A 19,193-nucleotide genomic window follows, 5' to 3' on the forward strand; every position below is an offset into this window, starting at 1 on the left:
TATTCTGTTTAAGCAGAAATTCTTTTTGGAATTCTTCCTCTGAGTCTCCCTTCAATGTCATTTAGAGAAGTCTCTATATTTATTATTTTGTATGGTGTTGCTGTAATAGTTCAGTAAGAATATCAGTCTGTTTTTGAGAATTTAATTTGAGGTTTTCCAAGTAATTTTTAAAGCCATCCATCTTCAAAGATAGTTCCTGTAAGGTAGATGTCCTCAATTGCAGATGTTCTTTGTGTTTCACTGTTGCAGTCATCACATTTGGGTTATCCCTGCCAGGGTAGCCCTTGGCCGGCCTGAATACCAGAAGCTTAGTATTTCTGCATCGGTTGCTGTTGCTTCAGGACCGACGTCAGGTCATCAGTAGTATAAAGTAAGGCAGCCGACGCCATTACATCAGTCTTTCTTGCCGCGGAGCCCGAAGCAGAAGCAGTTTGCACGAGTGCCGGTCGGTCGCTACCTGAGTTTCGTCTTATGAATTGAAGCTAAGTACCCCATTGGGGGTTCTTTTTTCTTGCACTAACCGATGTCAGAAAAAGTTAACAATTGTCTCGCCTGTGGAAAGCAAATACCACACCGAAACTTTCATTCTTACTGCGTCACGTTCTTAGGCCCAGACCATGACGTCCCCTGCTGTTGCTTTTGTGCTTTGTTCAACACCAGAACTATACGTCGTTGGGCCCTTATTGTAGCTAGATATTTTTGCTTACAGTCCTCGAATTGCGATATGGCTTCGGTAAGCCATCCAACAGCAGATCTTCTGAAAAAACGTAAGGATAAAGACAGAGACCGACCGCACAGGTCCAAACCTACTGATGCTTCCATTAAGCTAGTCATCAGTTCACCGGTCCTCAGTGAGGCGCTTTCGCAGCCCCTGATGCCCGCTTCTGTGGATTTGCAGGCTGCTACCAAGACCCTTTCGAAGTCTGGTATGCCGCAAAACTCTTCTTCGACTAAGGATCCTGTGGTTGTCTCTCCCTCGGATGGGTCTGGAGCCGCTGAGCTGACACGGGCTTCTGTGGAAGTAATTCGCACTACCAATTCTCGACACAAACTGACGGCTTCTTTTGCGTCTACCGTTCTTTCGAAAACTATCGAGTTTCTAAGGCCCAGGGTATGAACCACACCCAAAAAAAATGATGACCCAATCTCAGGCACCTGCTTCCTTGCCTTAGTCTCAAATGCTTAAAATGGTGGAAGACTTATCATGCTGATCAGGGGAAGCCAAGCTACCCCTTGCAAAAGAAAAAGTGATCTGTCCCCAGTAGTTTTGTCTGAACAGGAGTCTGATGACTCTGATGCAGCTGAATATGAAGACATGCATACAACCCCTTTCTGCTTGTTAGGATTCTGATGCAGAGTACTCCATTCCTTCAGCCTTTCCCCCCAAGAACTTTTGTTTTGGGGAAACCCTTCATACCATAAGGGCGTATTTGCAATGGGAATGTCAGGACTACCCTCAGTCTAAAAAGTGACTCAGGGAATTCTTTGATCTTCCACAGCACAGACCCCTGGCCATTCCCCCAATCCTGGATGCTGTGGACGATGTTTTCCTAGAATCCAGTTTGACTCCTGACACCCTCCCTCCTGCACCCAGAAAACCTGACAGGTATTTCAGAGTCCCTGACTCGCACAAATTTCTTTTCAAAAATCCTACTGCTGACCCTGAGTTAATTTCTCAAGGGCCTAAAGGAAATAAAACAACCTCTGCTAAGAATCCCACCCCCTCAGATAGGGATTCCCGAGCACTAGACAGATGGGGTAAAAAAGTATACACCTCTGCTACTCTTGCTATGAGAGCACTAAATTGCCAGTTCCATATGCTAAAATTTAAGCAACATACAATGGAACTCCTCAAACAAAAAGTGTCTTCTTTTCCTGCTAGTGCAGTATCTAAAGAGTTGCAAGAGTTAATGCATTCTGCAAGTCAAGTAACTAAGCACACACACTGTGGTTTTGAGGCCCTAGAAGCTTCTTGCAGGGCAGTGGTCACCGGTTCTGTCCTTAGAAGACATGCATGGCTTAAGGAACAGCCCTTGCCAGACCATGTTAAATCTAAACTGTTGGATGCACCCTTGCACAAAGACAATTTATTTGGCACTAAGGCAGAGGAGGTCTTAAAAAAGATGGAAGAAAAAGCTAAATCTATGCAGACAGTTAAGGATTTCTTAAAGGTCCACCCACCCAGGTTCAGCAGGCATTACCCCTCCAAGCACTGGTCCTTTCCTGCTCCCACTAGGTCAGTTCAGCCCAGACCCCCCCCCCCAGACAGCAGCCACAGGGAATGCAGAGATCAAAACAGTGGAATTCCTCCACTTCAAAAACAGGGAGCTCTAAGCCACCCCCTCATGGTAAGAACTCACAATGACTCTCCTCCCCCACCCCTCCCTCTGCCCACCTTCACTTACCCCTAGGAGGAAAACTCTCCTTTCATGCAAGCACTTGGGCCACCATTACCATCGACCACTGGGTCCTCAACTTAGTGTCCCAGGGATACAAATTTTCTTTCCACACTCTTCCAACCCCAAAAAGGTTCCCAGATCTACTTCCAAACCAGTGGGCAGAGGTGCAAAAGCAAGTCCTTTCCCTGCTCTCTGTGAGGGCAATAGAGCACGTTCCTGCAGAACAGAAAGGCCAAGGTTTCCACTCCAGACTTTTTCTGGTACCCAGAAAAGAGGCACCTGGCACACCCCATCCTCGGTCTATCCATTCTAAACACCTTCCTGGTGATACCAAAATTCAAAATGCTCACCCTCTAGCAACTACTACCCATGCTCTCCGAGGATGCTTGGCTAGCCACCCTAGACCTAAAAGAGCCCTACCTCCACATTCCTATCAGGGAATCCTGCAGGAAATATCTACAGTTCAGGGCAGGATCTCTGCATTTTCATTTCTCTGCACTTCCTTTTGACTTATCTGCTGATCCCAGAGTTTTCACACAATGTCTGGCTCTGGCCATTGCCTTTTGTAGACAAAGGAATATCCAAATGTACCCATACTTAGACGACTGCCTAATTCAGGCAGACAGGAAAAGCTGCTAAAACACCTGGCCTTTGTAAAGTCCCAGAAAAGCAAACTTGTCTGACAGCATACTTCTCTCAGCTAGCCACCAGACCCCAGTTATCTGCAAGGAAACTCCTGCATGCTCTGGGGTTCATGGCATCTTGCATTCTACTCATTCCATATGACAGACTGCATATGAGGAATCTTTATTGGTACCTAAAACACCTTTGGTGTGAACACTCTCAAGACCTGGAAACTCTTATACCCATGATACCTTGCCTCAGGAAAGATTTTCTTTGGTGGGCAGCAGCATGCTCTCACAACAAGGGACTACCTTTCTCACCACCCTCGCCACCCAGACCCTCACCACAGACGTATCAGACTATGCCTGGGGTGCACACCTGGACAGCAGGTGCATACACAGCCAATGGAGCCCACAGCAAATCCATCTTCACATCAACCAAAAAGAGATGTTAGCTGTCCAGCACACATTGACAGCTTTCAGGCCCCTGATCAAAACAGACAACACCACTGTGATGTATTTCAACAAGCAGGGAGGAACACAATTCTACCCTCTATGCAGGCTGGCCATGACCCTTTGGCACACAACCTCTACCATGCAACTCCACCTGTTAGCACAATTCCTGCCAGGTTCTCTAAACTCTCTGGCAGACCACGTAAGCAGAAATCTTCTGGACTCACACGAGTGGCAGCTACACAAAAGAACCTTCACCATACTAACTCAGAAATGGGGCACCCCGAAGGTCGACCTCTTTGACTCCCACACCAACCATCAGCTCAGCAAGTTCTGCACCAGGGAGCATCACAGCATGGCTTGGAAAGTGGATGCCTTGTCCTTCCCCTGGGTCAGTCTGTCGATCTATGCCTTTCCTGTACTACCTCTCATTCCCAGGGTACTCCTCAAAATAAGGGAGGATAAACCAAGGACAATTCTTATTGCTACAGACTTGCCTCGCCAGCAATGGTATGTACCCACTGCTACGCAGCCTGTCCCCACTGCCACCATGACATATCTCACTCAGACCCCAACCCTCCTGACCCAGAGGGAAGGAGAATTCATGCATCCCCAATTGCAGACCCTCAATTTGCCAGCTTGGCTTATTCCCTAACCACTGATCAATCTGCCAACCTCAGTAAACAGGTTCTAGATGTTGTACGTGAGGCCCGATACCCTAGCACTAGAAAGTCTTATGCTGACAAATGGAAAAGGTTCTGCACCTGGATTCAGGCTAAGGGAGCCGATATTGCACAGCCCTCCCTCCCTCTCATCCTTGATTACTTAGCTGACCTGCTACACAGTAGTCTCTCCTTTTCCTCTATTAAAATTCATGCCTCTGCTATTTCTGCTCATTTGCAGACTGAGCAGCCCCCTTTCTCACACCCTCTGATCAAACAATTCCTAAGAGGGGCTAGCAACTTGAGGCCAGCCAGAACAACACCTACCCCAGCTTGGGACCTTAACTTTGTGTTGGAAAAGCTCACACTGCCCCCCTTCGAACCAGCATCTTTAGCAGAGTTAAAATTTCTCTTCTGGAAGACAGCTTTTCTTCTGGCCATCATTTCAGCCAGAAGGGTCTCTGAGCTACAAGCACTCATGGCTGTGGAGCCCTTCATCATCTTCCATGCTGCCAGGGTTTCTCTCAGGACTAACCCATCCTTCATGCCCAAAGTGGTGTCCAGTGTGTCTCAAGCAATCCATTAATTTGCCCACTTTTTTCCCTAACGCACAGAACAAGGGGGAAAGGATTCTGCACTCTAGATGTGCACAGACAGCTCAGATTCTATCTACACAGGACTAAATTATTCAGAAAGTCTGATCAATTGCTGGTTAGCTTTGCTGCAGGGGCAGAGGGCAAAGCCATCTCCAAACAAACAATTTCCAAATGGATAGCACACTGCATTAATTTCTGTTACAAGCAACATGGAAAGCCTCCCCCTAAGGGGGTCAGGACTCACTCCACCAGAGCAGCCTCCACCTCTGCAGCTTTCCTCAGAGTCCCCACCAGGGATATCCTGTAGGCTGCCACCTGGACATCTGTTCACACTTTCACCATACATTACCACCTGCCTATCTTCTCCAAATCCAGGGCAGGTTTCGCCAGTGCAGTCTTGCAGGGCATCCTAGCCAGCCCATAGTCTCCTTGACTGCCTCCACCCTTTTCCCTCTGCTTTGGTAATCAACCCAAATGTGATGGCTGCAACATTGAAACATGAACAACATAGTACAGTTGTGTACACTTACCATAAATGTAGATGCTCGAGTGTATTCACTGCTGCAGTCCTGATTTCCCTCCCTCCATCCCCCTCTTCTTTCTGTCTCTCTCTCCTTAAAAGGGACATTTTGGTATTTACTTTTTACTGGTGGGGTTCTTCCACCAGAACCTGGCTCCCACTTGGCTCCTGACAGGACAAGAAAAACTGATGTAATGGCATCAGCTGCCTTACTTTATACTACTGATGACCTATAGTCAGTCCTGAAGCGACAGCAACCGACGCAGAAATACTAAGCCTCTGGTATTCGGGCCGGCCGAGGGCTACCATGGCAGGGATAACCCAAATGTGATGACTGCAACAGTGAACACACTCGAAACATCTACATTTATGGTAAGTGTACACAGCTGTACTTTCTTTTTTCAAAGCAGCATCTGGGTGAGAATTCCTTGAGTTGTTCATATTCAGTGACTCAATATATCTCCAAGTTACTTGACAGGAAAATTTTTGTACATCTCCACCAAAATTGATATTTATGTAGTTTAATAGTTTATCTGTAGATTTCTGACATTTTAAACTTGAAAATAATACAATTTTCCCATATAATTATACTAGTTTATTGAGCTCTCAAAATGCACTGCTCTCATTTGGCCATCTAGGCTGTGCCCCCCTAGGCATCCCTTTTTTGAGGATGTGCAGCTGGTACTAATGGAGGCAAGAAAACCTTCTACTATAAAATCAGATATTAGCAAATTAAAAAGGTTTCTCAGTTGGTGTCAACAACATAACTAACACCCATGCAGGGCTAGTTGTTTTTTTTTTTTTACAGTATTTGTGTGAGGTACTATCCAATGGCCTTTCTTACTCCTCTGTCAAGGTACATTTATCTGCCTCCTCTTTCAGTGCAGTCTCATGTCACAATGATTTTGACATGTTTTTTTCCATAAGAGGCCTCCAAGAAAACCAGCAGGCCCTCCTTGGGATCTTAATTTTGTGTTAGAGAAGCTAACACTTTCTCCATTTGAAGCAGCTAACCTGGCTGACTTGAGGTTCTTTTCATGGAAAACAGTTTTGCTGATTGCTCAAAAAGAGTATCTGAATTGCAAGTTCTTTTGATGAATCCAACCCTACCTTATTTTCCTCAAGGATAGGGAGAAATTAATCTTCTTTTATGCTTAAAGTGGTATCTATATTTACTTCAGCTGTGGAAATTACTGAAGATGCTTATTTTCGAAAATAATAACATCAAATGGCGATCTCAGAGTTGGGGTGTGTGCGCGCGCCCGTGTGCGCGCGCCTGTGTGTGTGTGTGTGTGTGTGTGTGTGTGTGTGTGTGTGTGTGTATATATGTATGTATATATATATATATATATATATATGTGTGTGTGTATGTGTGTGTATGTGTGTATATATATATATATATATATATATATATGTATACATACATACACACACACATATATATATATATATATATATATATATATATATATATATATATATATATATATATATATATATATATATATACACACACACACACATATATAGTTAGGGGTGGTGTGGGAGGCAGAGCCTTCTACCTTGGTTGAAAAGGCTTTTTTATGAAGGCCATTCACGCTGTTGGGCAACTGTGACCATTCAGTTGTATTATTTTCAAAGATAATCTTGTTCAATAATTTACACGCTTGGTGTTTAACATTTGCTGACTAGCCGTTCACTGAAATTTTAATTTGATGGCTGAACATAGAAGCGATTCCTTCTCTAGGTCTATATCAGACTTTGAAAGGATCATTTGGGAGGTGTTCCAAGACTCTTCTCCTTCCACCTCCCAAATGTAGTTGGCTTATGTACACATATAGCTACGGTTACTGCAGCAGTGATCAATTTGATGAACATAGTACAGTTGTGTAAGAAACTTACCATAACAGTAGATGTTCGAATGAACACTGCTACAGTAGTCACTCCCTCCATCCTCCATGTTTTTTGGTATGTTGTGTATGCCAGGGTGTGATTATTTATTTTTTGAGCCTCTACCTCTCTTTTGGCAGGAAAGTTCTGAAGGGCTTGTCACCCAAGTTGTCTTTCAGTCAGCTCCACTTGAGCTTCATCACAGTTTGGGTGGGTGGAGGTTTTCCTGAAGATTTGGAAGCTAGCCAGATGTTATACCTTTGGCAGGATATAACCCATATAGCTAAGGCTACTGTAGCAGTGGTCATTCGAACATCTACTCTTTTTGTAAGTTTACCTACACAAGTGTACTTTCTTTATTTAACGGTTGGATTGTTCATGTTTCAATTTCCCCCAAAAGGTCCTTTTTTAGACCAAGTAGCTAGGAAACCATATTTCATGAGTTTGTTTATGGAGATTATAGGACTTTATTAAATTTCTAATACTTGCCAAACCAAGTTGTTTTGTTGCTTTTTTTTTTCTTACTGAAGACCTGTTTTTTGTTATGAAATCAAACGTTCATTTAATACGTCTGGAACAAACTAGTATTTCTTAGATTTTACTTAGTTGTGTCATTACTGCTGTATTTATTGTTTGATATTTTAATTTTTCTCAAGCCTAGGTTTGATTTTAGTTTGAATTCATTTTGTTATTGATTTATTGATTTTGAATTGAATGCATTTTATTTATTTAAGAGAATGCAGAAAATGGTCTGCCTTCATGACACAGAGGGTGGAGTCCTTTGCGATCCAGACAAATGGGGTTTGATAAGTGGCCTTAGCAGAGAAGGAATGAAGTAGCATAAGTTCAGACCTTGTGGCACAACGGTAGCGTGTCTGACTCCAGATCAGAAGGCTGCGTGTTCTAATCACACAGGGGCACAGGAAAATAACTTTCTTGGGTGGCATAAGCCAGGGAACCTTGTTGGGCTCCGCTTACTTAGGCCCTTGGGCCAATAGCCTAGTACCTACCTATGAACCTAATCCCTTAGCCTCTCCCTTAGGAAGGGGTAGTAAGGGTTCACATACACTTGCATGCACACTGGGAAGTGCAGTCTCCCTTGTTGAGACTGGAAAGACCACTGCTAATGGTCTGTGCAGTCTTCCTTTTGAAGACCAGAGAGACCATTGCTACTACTCTGGGTTTAGTGGGGGAGGGCAGTGCTGCTTGGATGGAATGCCTGTTGCAGAAATGTGGGTGCATCTAGGGTGAAAAAGTAAAAAAAAATGCAGACCACCCGTGATGGCTGTCTAAATGATGGTCAGCCTTTGCCTTTACTCCAGTGAGGGGTGAATAAATGGGCTTATTGGCTGGGATACTAGGAAGTACAGTCTTTCTGTTGAAACCTGAGAGACCTTTTGTAATGCTGTGAGGGGAGTAGCAATGCTGCTTGGAGGGAATGTCCCTTGCAGAAATGTAGGTATGTTGCTAGGTCTGGGGAGAAAATAAGAAAAAAGTGCAAACCACCCGTGATGGCTGCCTAAATGATGGTCAACCTTTGCTTTTGTTCCAGTGAAGGGGAATACATGGGCTGATTGGCCGGCACATCAAAAAGTGCAGTCTCCCTTGGTAAGACCCGAGAGACCTCTGCTAATGCTCTGAGAGGAGGGACAGTGCTGCTTGGAAGGAATATCCCTTGGAGAAGTGAATGTTTGTTGTTAGGTCTGTTGTAAAATAGGGAGGAAATACAAATCACCCCTAAGAGCTTTCTAAATGATGGTCAATTGCTTTTGTTACAGTGAAGGGTAACAAATGGGGTTTTTGACCTGAAGGAAGCTGAAGGCTGTCAAGACAGCAGGGCTAAAAAGATGCAAAAAAAAAAAAAGTGCAGAAAAAGTTAAATTTATATAACCCACAAGCTGTATATTTTGTATAATATCTTTTTGGTAGTATATTTTAGTTAAATTATTTGTTATAACATTATAATGATAACATTGCTTATGTAAGCATTAAAAATGGGTCTATATCATGAGATCGACATCTTAAAATGTCGACTCTCATTTGTTCGACGTGAAAATGTCAAGCTCCAACTTTCCCGAACGTCCAAATCACCGATTTCTTTCCAATGGAAAGAAATTGGTTGGCCGTTATGTTCCACCTGCCCTTTCCCTGACTATAGTGCGGTCTCGGAGTTGGAATATTTAGGGGGGGTGGTGGGGGGCACAGCCCTCCATGTTGGGGGGTGTGGGGGGTGAAGCCCCCCAGTTAAATATGTTTGTTTTTGTGTGGCATTGGTGTTTGGCTATTCGGGAAAGTTGGAGTTCGACATTTTTGTGTCGGACAACTGAGAGTTGACATTTTAAGATGTCGATCTCATGATATAGACCCATTAAAAATATATGCTTCTTGTAAATGTTTAATGTTTTACTTATTCAGTGTCACATCTTTGCTATGCATGGTACATGTAATCATTGTCAAATGCCTTAATGGCAGTATGGTTGTTCATTTTCGTATTTCTAACTGCACTTCTTGTTATTGTTTTTGCTATTGTCTGGGTGTCGTGAAGGAAAAGGATCTGTGAACCAATCCACTTACCTGGTTAACAAAGTATAAATAAACACTGGTAGCATTGAACAGGTTCACTGTGATTTTGTTTTTCTTACCCTTTGTTCAAGTTTTCCCTCCCTTCTAGTTTTGTCTTTACCTCACTTTGTGTGAGTGGTACTCTTGTCACCTGAACTGTAAAAAAAAAAAAGGTGAGAAAAATGCAAAGGTAATTGAATAAGATACCCATAGTAAGTAAATAATGAATACACTTCTTCGTCATTCTGCAGGTTGCTCACCAAAGGAGGCATGATATCTGTCTAGTTTTCATGTTTGTTTATTAGTACTCAATAACTGTTCCTTCTGTACTTGTCTTCCTTTCTTCTTCACACCTCCCAATCCATATCCCAGTTATCCCACCCTTGTTAAAATACACAATATGGTATTCTGAAAGTGTTACTCCCAGTGTTAGACTGCTTTATTGATAGAAATTACAGCGTAGTAACTTGGAGTAAGGCATTTGGAATCCCCTCCTCCGTGTTGTTGCACTTCTCTGGCCAGTCATAGAGATCCTTCCAAATGTCCAGAACATTTTTTTCTGCCTAAAGTTAAAAAAAAAAAAAAACTGTCTAAAATGGTTGTGTTTCATTTTTAAGTTAAAGTATTTAAAATTTGATGCTGAAACAAATTCAGTTTTCATTTTTTATTAATTGTTTATGAGGATGGCAAAAGAAAAAAACATGCATCTGCAACAGAATTGAAAAATAGTATTAGTAATTTTCTCTTTAATGTCGTTCACCTTGATTTTTCTTTTTTTAATTTTCAGATTTTGTTGTATGATCTTCGCTCAGATCAACCATTTTGTGTTAAGGACCACTATTATGGATTGCCAATCAAGTCTGTCCTTTTCCACAATCCGCTGGATTTAGTTTTATCTGCAGACTCCAAGATTTTAAAGATGTGGAATAAAGATACAGTATGTAGTTTCCAGACTATTTCTTTTAAGCTTACTGGTGTATTTTAATTGATCATGTCACAGTAACTTAAGCTTATATCCATCCTTTGCATATCAGACACAGGATAACTGCTTTTGACTCTTCAAAAAATATGAGTGATTGTATCAAGGACTCTACTGATAATGAATGGAGGTGATTTTTTTTAAACTACTGAAATAATTAGTTGTGCAATATCAGACTCAACTCCACAGTGTAGAAAAATGAAACACTGGTGATCTCCCCCAGCACCCCAGGATTGACTGATGATTTGGACACTGGAGGAGTTGGATAAAGCAGGGTGAGAGTTAGCAGCTGATTTTGACTGTCCCATTTGGCGTCTGCTGGCAAAGGTGTACATTGCAACACACTGGCCAGGGACTAGGGCTTGGTTGTGTCTAGCCATATCCTTATGTTAGCCCTTATGGGGCATGCAAGGCAGTAAGCATTCCCAAAAGAAGATGGAGCAGGACATCACATATGCAAGTGTGTATGTCAGCCACCAGGGAGGAGTTATTGTCATATCAACATATATCATGATGGCTATCTAGATGAGAGCCTACCCATGATTGCCATTTGTCCCAAAGAAGAATGATGAGCTGACTGATGATGAGAGGACTGATTGTTGGTAGGCAACAGGGCAAAAATTAATGTAGAAAATGTGTGTCTGTCTTTGCTTAATGCTGATCTTACTTGCACATCATATTTAGTACTCTGTAAATATCTGTTGTAATGTGAAATCACCACTGAGGTGTAGATCCTTATATTTGTTTTGTTACCGGAAATTAACAAGTCTTTAGTCAAACATACAAAGCATACCTTTACCAGTAGATTACTGGTTCATAAAAATCATTTTACCAAATGAAGTAAAATCTACTTTTTTCTGAATTCCTTTCTGAAATAATTTTTCCAAGTCTTTTTTTTTTTTTTTTTTACCCTAGTGGCTGCAGATCATCAGGTTTAGTCCATTCATCTTCTGTACTAAGGACACACCCAGTGTAATTCAAGGGTAGGCTGTATAAAATTGTCGTGGGTTCTCTATGTCGTTTCTTCCACCTGTTTTTCTGCTCCATCTAAAGTGAGCATACAGTTATGTCCCCCTGTATTCCCTGTGATGTTCTCTGTCAGTTGTCCCAGAGCATGAAAGTACATGGTATATGCATACCTGTCCAGGAGCTTTCACATCATCTAGGATGTGAACTGTGAAGACTTCTATTTAAGTCCTAATCCCTCCCATGGTGATGAAAGGAGAACTCCCCTGCATAGCACTATTAAAAAAGTGTACAATTTTACACTCTCAGATGTTCACAGCACACACAGTTTTATACTCTTCGTATGTTACCATCTTTTTCATATGACAGAGATTTAATGACACACTTCTTTTTTTTGTAATACTTATCTTGAACCTTTTTTAAGTTATGAAGACAAGATAACCACATTTTGCGCAAATACTTACTAATAACAGATTATACTGATAACAGATTACTGCTATCTGATTAGTATACACTGCTGTGTTTATGATATCAACCCATTTTTTCCATCTTTACTTTAAAATCTGTAACAGCTGTTGCAAGACCTCCAATTGTTGGAAAACCCACATTTTGCCTTTCAGTAGTCATCTTGGGTTTAGTATTGTTTTCTGCTGGTGAGAGAAGGAGCACAGTGGCATTATTTCCTGAAGACTGCTGATCACCGGAAACCCTAATAACTGCTTCATAGATGACAGCTTAGAATTTGTGCATATATTCTGCTCCTGGTGAGAGAAGTTGCAGAGTGCATTGATTCCTGACTTTGGTTAGGCAGTGAGCATCTGTGCTTGACATTCCTGATTGGTCTGGTTGCTATTAGAGGCATCTACCACAAAAAGGCTACAACAAGCTTACAGAGATCCTTGTATCATTTGGGAAAAGACTGTAGCCTGCTTCTCATCTTGGGATTGATGCAAATGTTTTGCTTCTAGTGAGAGAAGAAGCAAAGGCACATTGTATCCCAGAAGAGTGAAGCTGTGATGAGACCAGCAGTAGTAGTAGCCAGGTTGTAGCCATTCACGCAACTCCCCTCATTTCATCATTCTTGACAAGCTAATTCTTTGTTTTCAGTAAGTACTGCTTCATTTGTTTCTAACTTCAGAATATTTGCTAAAGTACTTCATCCTTAAATGTTTAGGGTCTACTTATTAGTTTCTTCTCAAGTGTTTGGCAGTGCCCTGCATAGACACAGACATCTTGAGTAACATTTTTCTTGCAAAAATACGATTGAAATTTCACCAGTACCTAGTTGCACACAGGGCAACTAGTTTGTAGTCACAAGCACTGTCCCCATAGTTGCAAACTGGATACTCCTGACATTGCTTTATATTCTCACTCCAATTTAATCAAAGTCAAAGTAAACTTTACTGATGTTCTTCATCTCACATTGCTGCAGTCCTTACACTTGGGTAGTCCGCTGTCCTCGGTCGGCCCGAATATCAAAGTATAAGGCTGACGTCGGTCAAGGCGCATTTGACTGACATCAGAACGTCAGGGTACAAATGCGCATGACCGACGTCATATCCTCAGTCTTTTTTGCCGCATGGTCCGATGCAGAAGCAGTATTGCAAGTGCCGGTTGGCGTTCTGAAATTTTTCGATTTCGGAGTTTCAGACCGAGTCAAAGTTGGCTAAGTACCCCGTTGGGGAATATTTTAGTTTTTTTTGCCTCAGTGGTTTACCGGATGTCAGAAAAAGTGAATAATTGTATTTCTTGTGGGAAACAGATACCGCATAGAGACTATCATACTTTGTGTATTCCTTGTTTAGGGCCTGAGCACGACGTTGTTGGGTGTCGCTCTTGTGCTAGATTCAATAAGCGCACTATAAAGAGGAGATTAGATTGTGCCAGGTTAGTCTTCGGGAAGCGGTGCAATTATAAAATGCCGTCGGATGCTCCGACGCCCGCTTCTTCGAAGAAGCGCAAGGACAAAGCAGTTAAGCCTCGGCTAGAAGAACCGTCCGTACCAGACGCCGGTTCTTTAGAGGTGTCGGTGGAGCCGGTGGTTTCACCGGAGGTTTCTTTGGGATCCCAGGGAGAGACTTTGTTATTGCAGGATGTGGCCTCTCAGGAGGCAGGTCAGGGTGATGGGGCTTCTCAGGTTACTATACTCCCCTCCCTGCCTAGGGTGGTTAGGCCCTCTCCTTCTGTTTCCAAGGCTTCTCCTAGAGGCAGGCCAGGTTTAGCTTCAGTTGGCGTCACCCCTAGTTCTTCTGGAACTGTGCCCAAGAAGCATATGCTTAAAATGGCAGAAGATTTGATTACTTTGATTAGGGGTTCTTTGCCCCCTCCTGATAAGAGACCTAGGGTGGAGCCTGAGCTAGTGAATTTTGAGCAGGCTTCGGATGTTTCAGAGTCTTCGGCTGAAGACTTGCAGGAGTACTCTCCTTATTCTGATTCTGATGTGGATGATTCTACTCCTTCTGCTTCTCCTCCTGAGGATTTTTCTTTTTCAGAAACTCTTCATTCCATGAGGGAGCATTTTAAGTGGGAAGGTCAGGACTTCTCTGATTCCAGGAAAAGGCTTAGGGAATTTTTGTTTTTACCCCAGCATAGGCCTTTGGCTATACCTCCTGTTTTGGATGTAGTGGAAGATGTTTTACAGAGGCTTCTCTTAATCCTGATTCTTTGCCTCCTGCTCCTGTTAAACCGGATAGGTATTACAGGGTGCCTGAAGCTCATAAGTATCTTTTTAAGAGTCCTAGGGCAGACCCAGAAACTGTTAGCCAGGGGCCTAAAGGGGTTAAGGCTTCTGTTGTCAAGAATCCGGTTCCTGCAGATAAAGAGGCCAGGGCCTTGGATAGATGGGGAAAGAAAGTTTATACTTCTTCCACTCTAGCTATGAGGGCTTTGAATTGCCAGTTTCACATGTTGAAATTCCAAAACTATCTCCTTTCACAATTGAAGTCTAAGGTTGATGCTCTGGCGGAAGGTATTGATTGTAAAGAGTTACAAGATTTAGTACATGTTTCTGAACAGGTGGGTAAGCATTCTTTGCAATGTGGTTTTGATGCTGTACAGGCCTCGTCTAGGGTGGCTGCCACTGGGTCAGTTCTTCGCAGGCACGCCTGGCTGAGGGATCAAAATTTATCTGACCATGTTAAAACAAGGATTTTAGATGCTCCTTTACAATCTGATGTGTTGTTTGGTTCTCCTGTTGAGGCAGTTTTAAAGAAAATGGAAGACAAGGCTAAGTCTATGCAGACTGTTAAAGATTTTTTGCAGGTTCAGCCTCCAAAGTTTAGTAGAAATTGGCCTACTAAAGGGTGGACGTATCCTTCTTATGATTCCCAGTCTAGGGGTAGATCTAGATGTGGTAGGGGCAGAGCTCAGGGCTCTTTCAGGCCTAGAACAGGGAGTTCTCCTGCACAGTCTTCAGGTGAGGGCAGGGGTCAGTCCTTTCGTAAACAGACCCAATGACCTACCTTTTCAGCTGCCAGAGCCTTCTCGTCTGGCAGCACCTTTGGGAGGAAGGTTGGCACTTTTCAAAGAAAATTGGAGTTTAATTACCCAAGACAGATGGGTATTGGATATCATACACCAAGGTTACAGGTTTTATTTCCATACCTTGCCTCCTTTCAGAGGCATGCCAGACGTTCCTCCTCAACAAAGAATAGAGGCTCACAAGCAAGTTTCTCTGTTACTCCAACTAGGGGCCATACAGCCGGTCCCTATGCCAGAAGTGGGCCTAGGATTTTATTCTCGCCTGTTCCTAGTACCAAAGAAGGGGAACACGTGGAGACCAATTTTAGATTTATCTATCCTCAACACTTATCTGGACATTCCCAAGTTCAAAATGTTGACGTTACAACAGCTTTTACCTCTGCTGGGCAAAGATCATTGGATGGTAACTTTGGATCTCAAGGAGGCTTACCTTCATGTTCCTATCAGACTAAGTTGCAGGAAGTATCTGCGTTTTCGAGCTGGGACTTCTCACTATCAGTTCTCTGCATTGCCCTTTGGCTTATCTACTGCACCCAGAGTGTTCACGAAAGTTCTGGCTCTAGTGATAGCTTTCTTCAGGCTAAAAGGAATACAGATCTATCCTTATTTGGACGATTGCCTGATTCTGGCTCAAGGAAGGGAAGAGCTTCTTCATCATTTGGAATATGTGATAGCAGTGCTAAGATGCCTGGGGTATTCTGTGAACGAAATAAAGTCCAGTCTAGTACCCTCTCAGGACATGTGCTTTCTGGGTGTAAGACTGAATACAGCATCCCAGATGGCCTTTTTGACCCCGGACAAACAAAAGAATCTTTCCCTTTACTTCCATCAACTATCTCATCAGTCCGGGCTGACTGCAAGGACAGTCCTTCAAGCCTTAGGGTTCATGGCATCTTGTATTCTGGTGCTTCCCAATGCCAAACTGCATATGAGGAAGCTGCAATGGTATCTCAAAATGTATGGACACAGCACTGCCAGGATCTGGACACTGTCATTCAAATAATACCTTGCATTCAAAAGGAATTTTTGTGGTGGGCTCAGGAATGTCACCTAAACAAGGGACTCTCTGTGACCCGGCCAGAGGCGAGTCAGATTTTAACGACAGATGCCTCAGACAAAGCTTGGGGAGCTCATCTAAATGGAAAGTGGATACAAGACAAGTGGCCTGCCAGACTACAACATCTACATATCAACCTGAAGGAGATGTTAGCAGTCCAGTTTGCATTAATAGCTTTCAAGGATTTACTTCTTCCAGGGCAGGTGTTGATTCTAACAGACAACACAACTGTCATGTGGTACATCAACAAGCAAGGGGAACACATTCTTATCCTCTATGCAGGCAAGCAATGATTTTGTGGGAGACTGCTCTCAGTTTACAGCTCAATCTTCAGGCAAGGTTTCTGCCGGAGCACAGAACTCCTTAGCAGATGTGTTGAGCAGACGAATTATGGATCCCCACGAGTGGAAATTGGATCCTCATGTATTTCAGAAATTGACAGTGTCATGGGGAACTCCAGACATAGATCTGTTCGCTTCTCCACTAAACCATCAGCTGCCAAAGTTTTGCACGAAAAGGTTTCATCCCACAGCTTGGAAAGTGGATGCTCTTTCTTTCAATTGGAGCAATCTTCATGTGTATGCCTTTCCACCTCTGCCTCTCCTCCCAAAGGTACTTCTAAAGGTCAGACAGGACAAGCCAAGGATGATTTTAATAGCTCCAGATTGGCCTCGACAGCACCATTACTGAGAAGTCTGGTACGGAAGCCTCCATGGCCTTTGCCTTCAATTCCACACCTGTTGTCCCAGGAGGACAGTCATTTGCTCAATGTCAAACTTCACTCTCTTCACCTTACAGCCTGGCATATTCTGTTTTGAACCATAGAGGGTCTCAACTTCCACAACAAGTTTTGAATGTGATTTTGGAAGCTAGAAGGCCTAGTACAAGGAAAGTGTACGCAGATAAATGGAAGAGATTTTTATTTTGGAGTGCAGCAAAGGATTTTGATGTTTATGAGCCTAATTTAAGTGTGGCTCTTCAATATCTTACTGAGTTACTGGACAAAGGTTTGTCCTTCTCTTCTATTAAGGTTCATGCTGCAGCAATTTCAGCTCACTATGACTGTGACCCACCATTGTTTTCTCATCCTTTGTTCAAGCAATTTCTTAGAGGGGCAAAGAATATAAGACCCCCACGTAGAGCTCCTACTCCTGCTTGGGATCTCAATTTTGTGTTGGAGAAACTCACTCTACAACCTTTTGAGCCTGCAGCTACTACTGAGTTGAAATATTTATCATGGAAGACTGCCTTTTGTTGGCCATTACCTCTGCAAGAAGGGTTTCTGAATTACAGGCCCTTATGGCGGTTGAGCCTTTCTTAATTTTCCATAAGGATAGGGTATCTTTACGTACTAATCCTTCCTTTATGCCTAAAGTGGTTTCTAGTGTGGCTTTAAACCAAACTATTCATTTGCCTACTTTTTATGCAAATCCCCAAAATAAAGGGGAAAAGATTTTGCACACTTTAGATGTACACAGGCAGTTGCGATATTATTTGGACAGAACTAAAGGGTTCAGGCAGTCTCAGCAGTTATTTGTTTCTTTTGCTTTGAGTTCTCAGGGCAAGCCTGTGTCAAAACAAACTATTTCTAAGTGGATTGGGTTTTGCATTGCTTTTTGTTATTCCCATCATGGCAAGGTGATTCCAGCTGGGATTAGGCCTCATTCCACTAGGGCTACTGCCACTTCGACAGCTTTTGAGGGGTGGCAACCAAGGATATTTTGGAGGCAGCTACTTGGAGTTCAGTGCATACTTTCTCTAGGCATTATCACCTACCACTTTACTCTAAATCCAGGGCTGGTTTTGCCACTGCTGTTTTGCAGGGCATTTTGGCAGCTCCTGCTTCCTTTTAGTTTGGCCATCCTCCCTTACCTCTGCTTTGGGATTCTACCCAAGTGTAAGGACTGCAGCAATGTGAGATGAAGAACATAGTACAGTTTTGTACCTACCATAAATGTAGATGTTCGAAGATCCACATTGCTGCAGTCCAATTTACCCTCCCTCCTTCCCCTCTGTAGTTAGAGGTGGTTGTGTGGGTTGGGTTGTAAATATTGTGTATATTGTATATATTGTACATATAATTAGTGCAAGGGTGGTTGGTTGTTTGTTTGCTGTCTTTTGGTTTTGTCCTTTATTTTTAGGGTCTTCTGACATCTGGGGCAAGAAAAGACTGAGGATATGACGTCGGTCATGCGCATTTGTACCCTGACGTTCTGATGTCAGTCAAATGCGCCTTGACCGACGTCAGCCTTATACTTTGATATTCGGGCCGACCGAGGACAGCGGACTACCCAAGTGTAAGGACTGCAGCAATGTGGATCTTCAAACATCTACATTTATGGTAGGTACAAAACTGTACTTTATTTAGGACTACACAAGTGCAGCCTAAATGAAATTCTGAGTATCATCTCACCAGGGAGTACAAAGGAAGCAAGGATAACATGAACAAGTATAACATTTCAGTTTAAAGAAGATATTCAGTACAAGACCCCAGAAGGATAAATAAACCAATAATAGCAAAAACACACAAGCCCCCTCCAGAAAGTCATAAGAAGAATACTGTACATAGCACCATGACAGTGCAGGGCTGCACATGTTAAGATTGTCCTCCTTTGTTCATCTGCAGCAGACAAACAGACAATTGCACATGAATAAGAAAATATAATGCTACATCAAAGAAAAAAAAAAGATATTGCACACTTTTCAGCTGAGCTACATATTGTGAATGATTACTGACTAACTGGTGGCTGGTATCAGAATTTATAAGTCTCAACACTGTTGGATAGAAGCTGTTTAAGTATCTGGTGGTCCTGCAGTGGATACTCCGATATCTCTTGCCCAAAGACAGTTGTGTAAACCAGCCGTGTGCAGGGTGAGAGGGGTCACAAATTATTTTGGATGCACATGTAATGCTTCTTGCTGCGAAGAGATCCGGCATTGATGGTAAGTTTGTGCCCATGATTATTTTCGGCAATTCACACCACTCTCTGTAGCTTCTTTCTTTCT

The 19,193-nt window shown here is 42.9% G+C and overlaps 1 protein-coding gene across 1 annotated transcript in view; it reads left to right on the plus strand.

Moving 5' to 3' along the window:
- The window catches only part of NOL10 (nucleolar protein 10), a 1,716,803-nt gene that overhangs the window by 729,020 nt on the left and 968,590 nt on the right, over positions 1-19,193 (plus strand). Inside the window, exon 11 of the mRNA XM_044079305.1 lies at positions 10,493-10,642. Within this exon, the coding sequence (XP_043935240.1) occupies positions 10,493-10,642 (150 nt within the window). The remainder of the gene's footprint in view (positions 1-10,492; positions 10,643-19,193) is intronic.

This window comes from Protopterus annectens, chromosome 1.part1 (genome assembly GCF_019279795.1).
Source record: "Protopterus annectens isolate FY-2018-M chromosome 1.part1, PAN1.0, whole genome shotgun sequence".
NCBI classification, from domain to species: Eukaryota; Metazoa; Chordata; order Ceratodontiformes; family Protopteridae; genus Protopterus; species Protopterus annectens.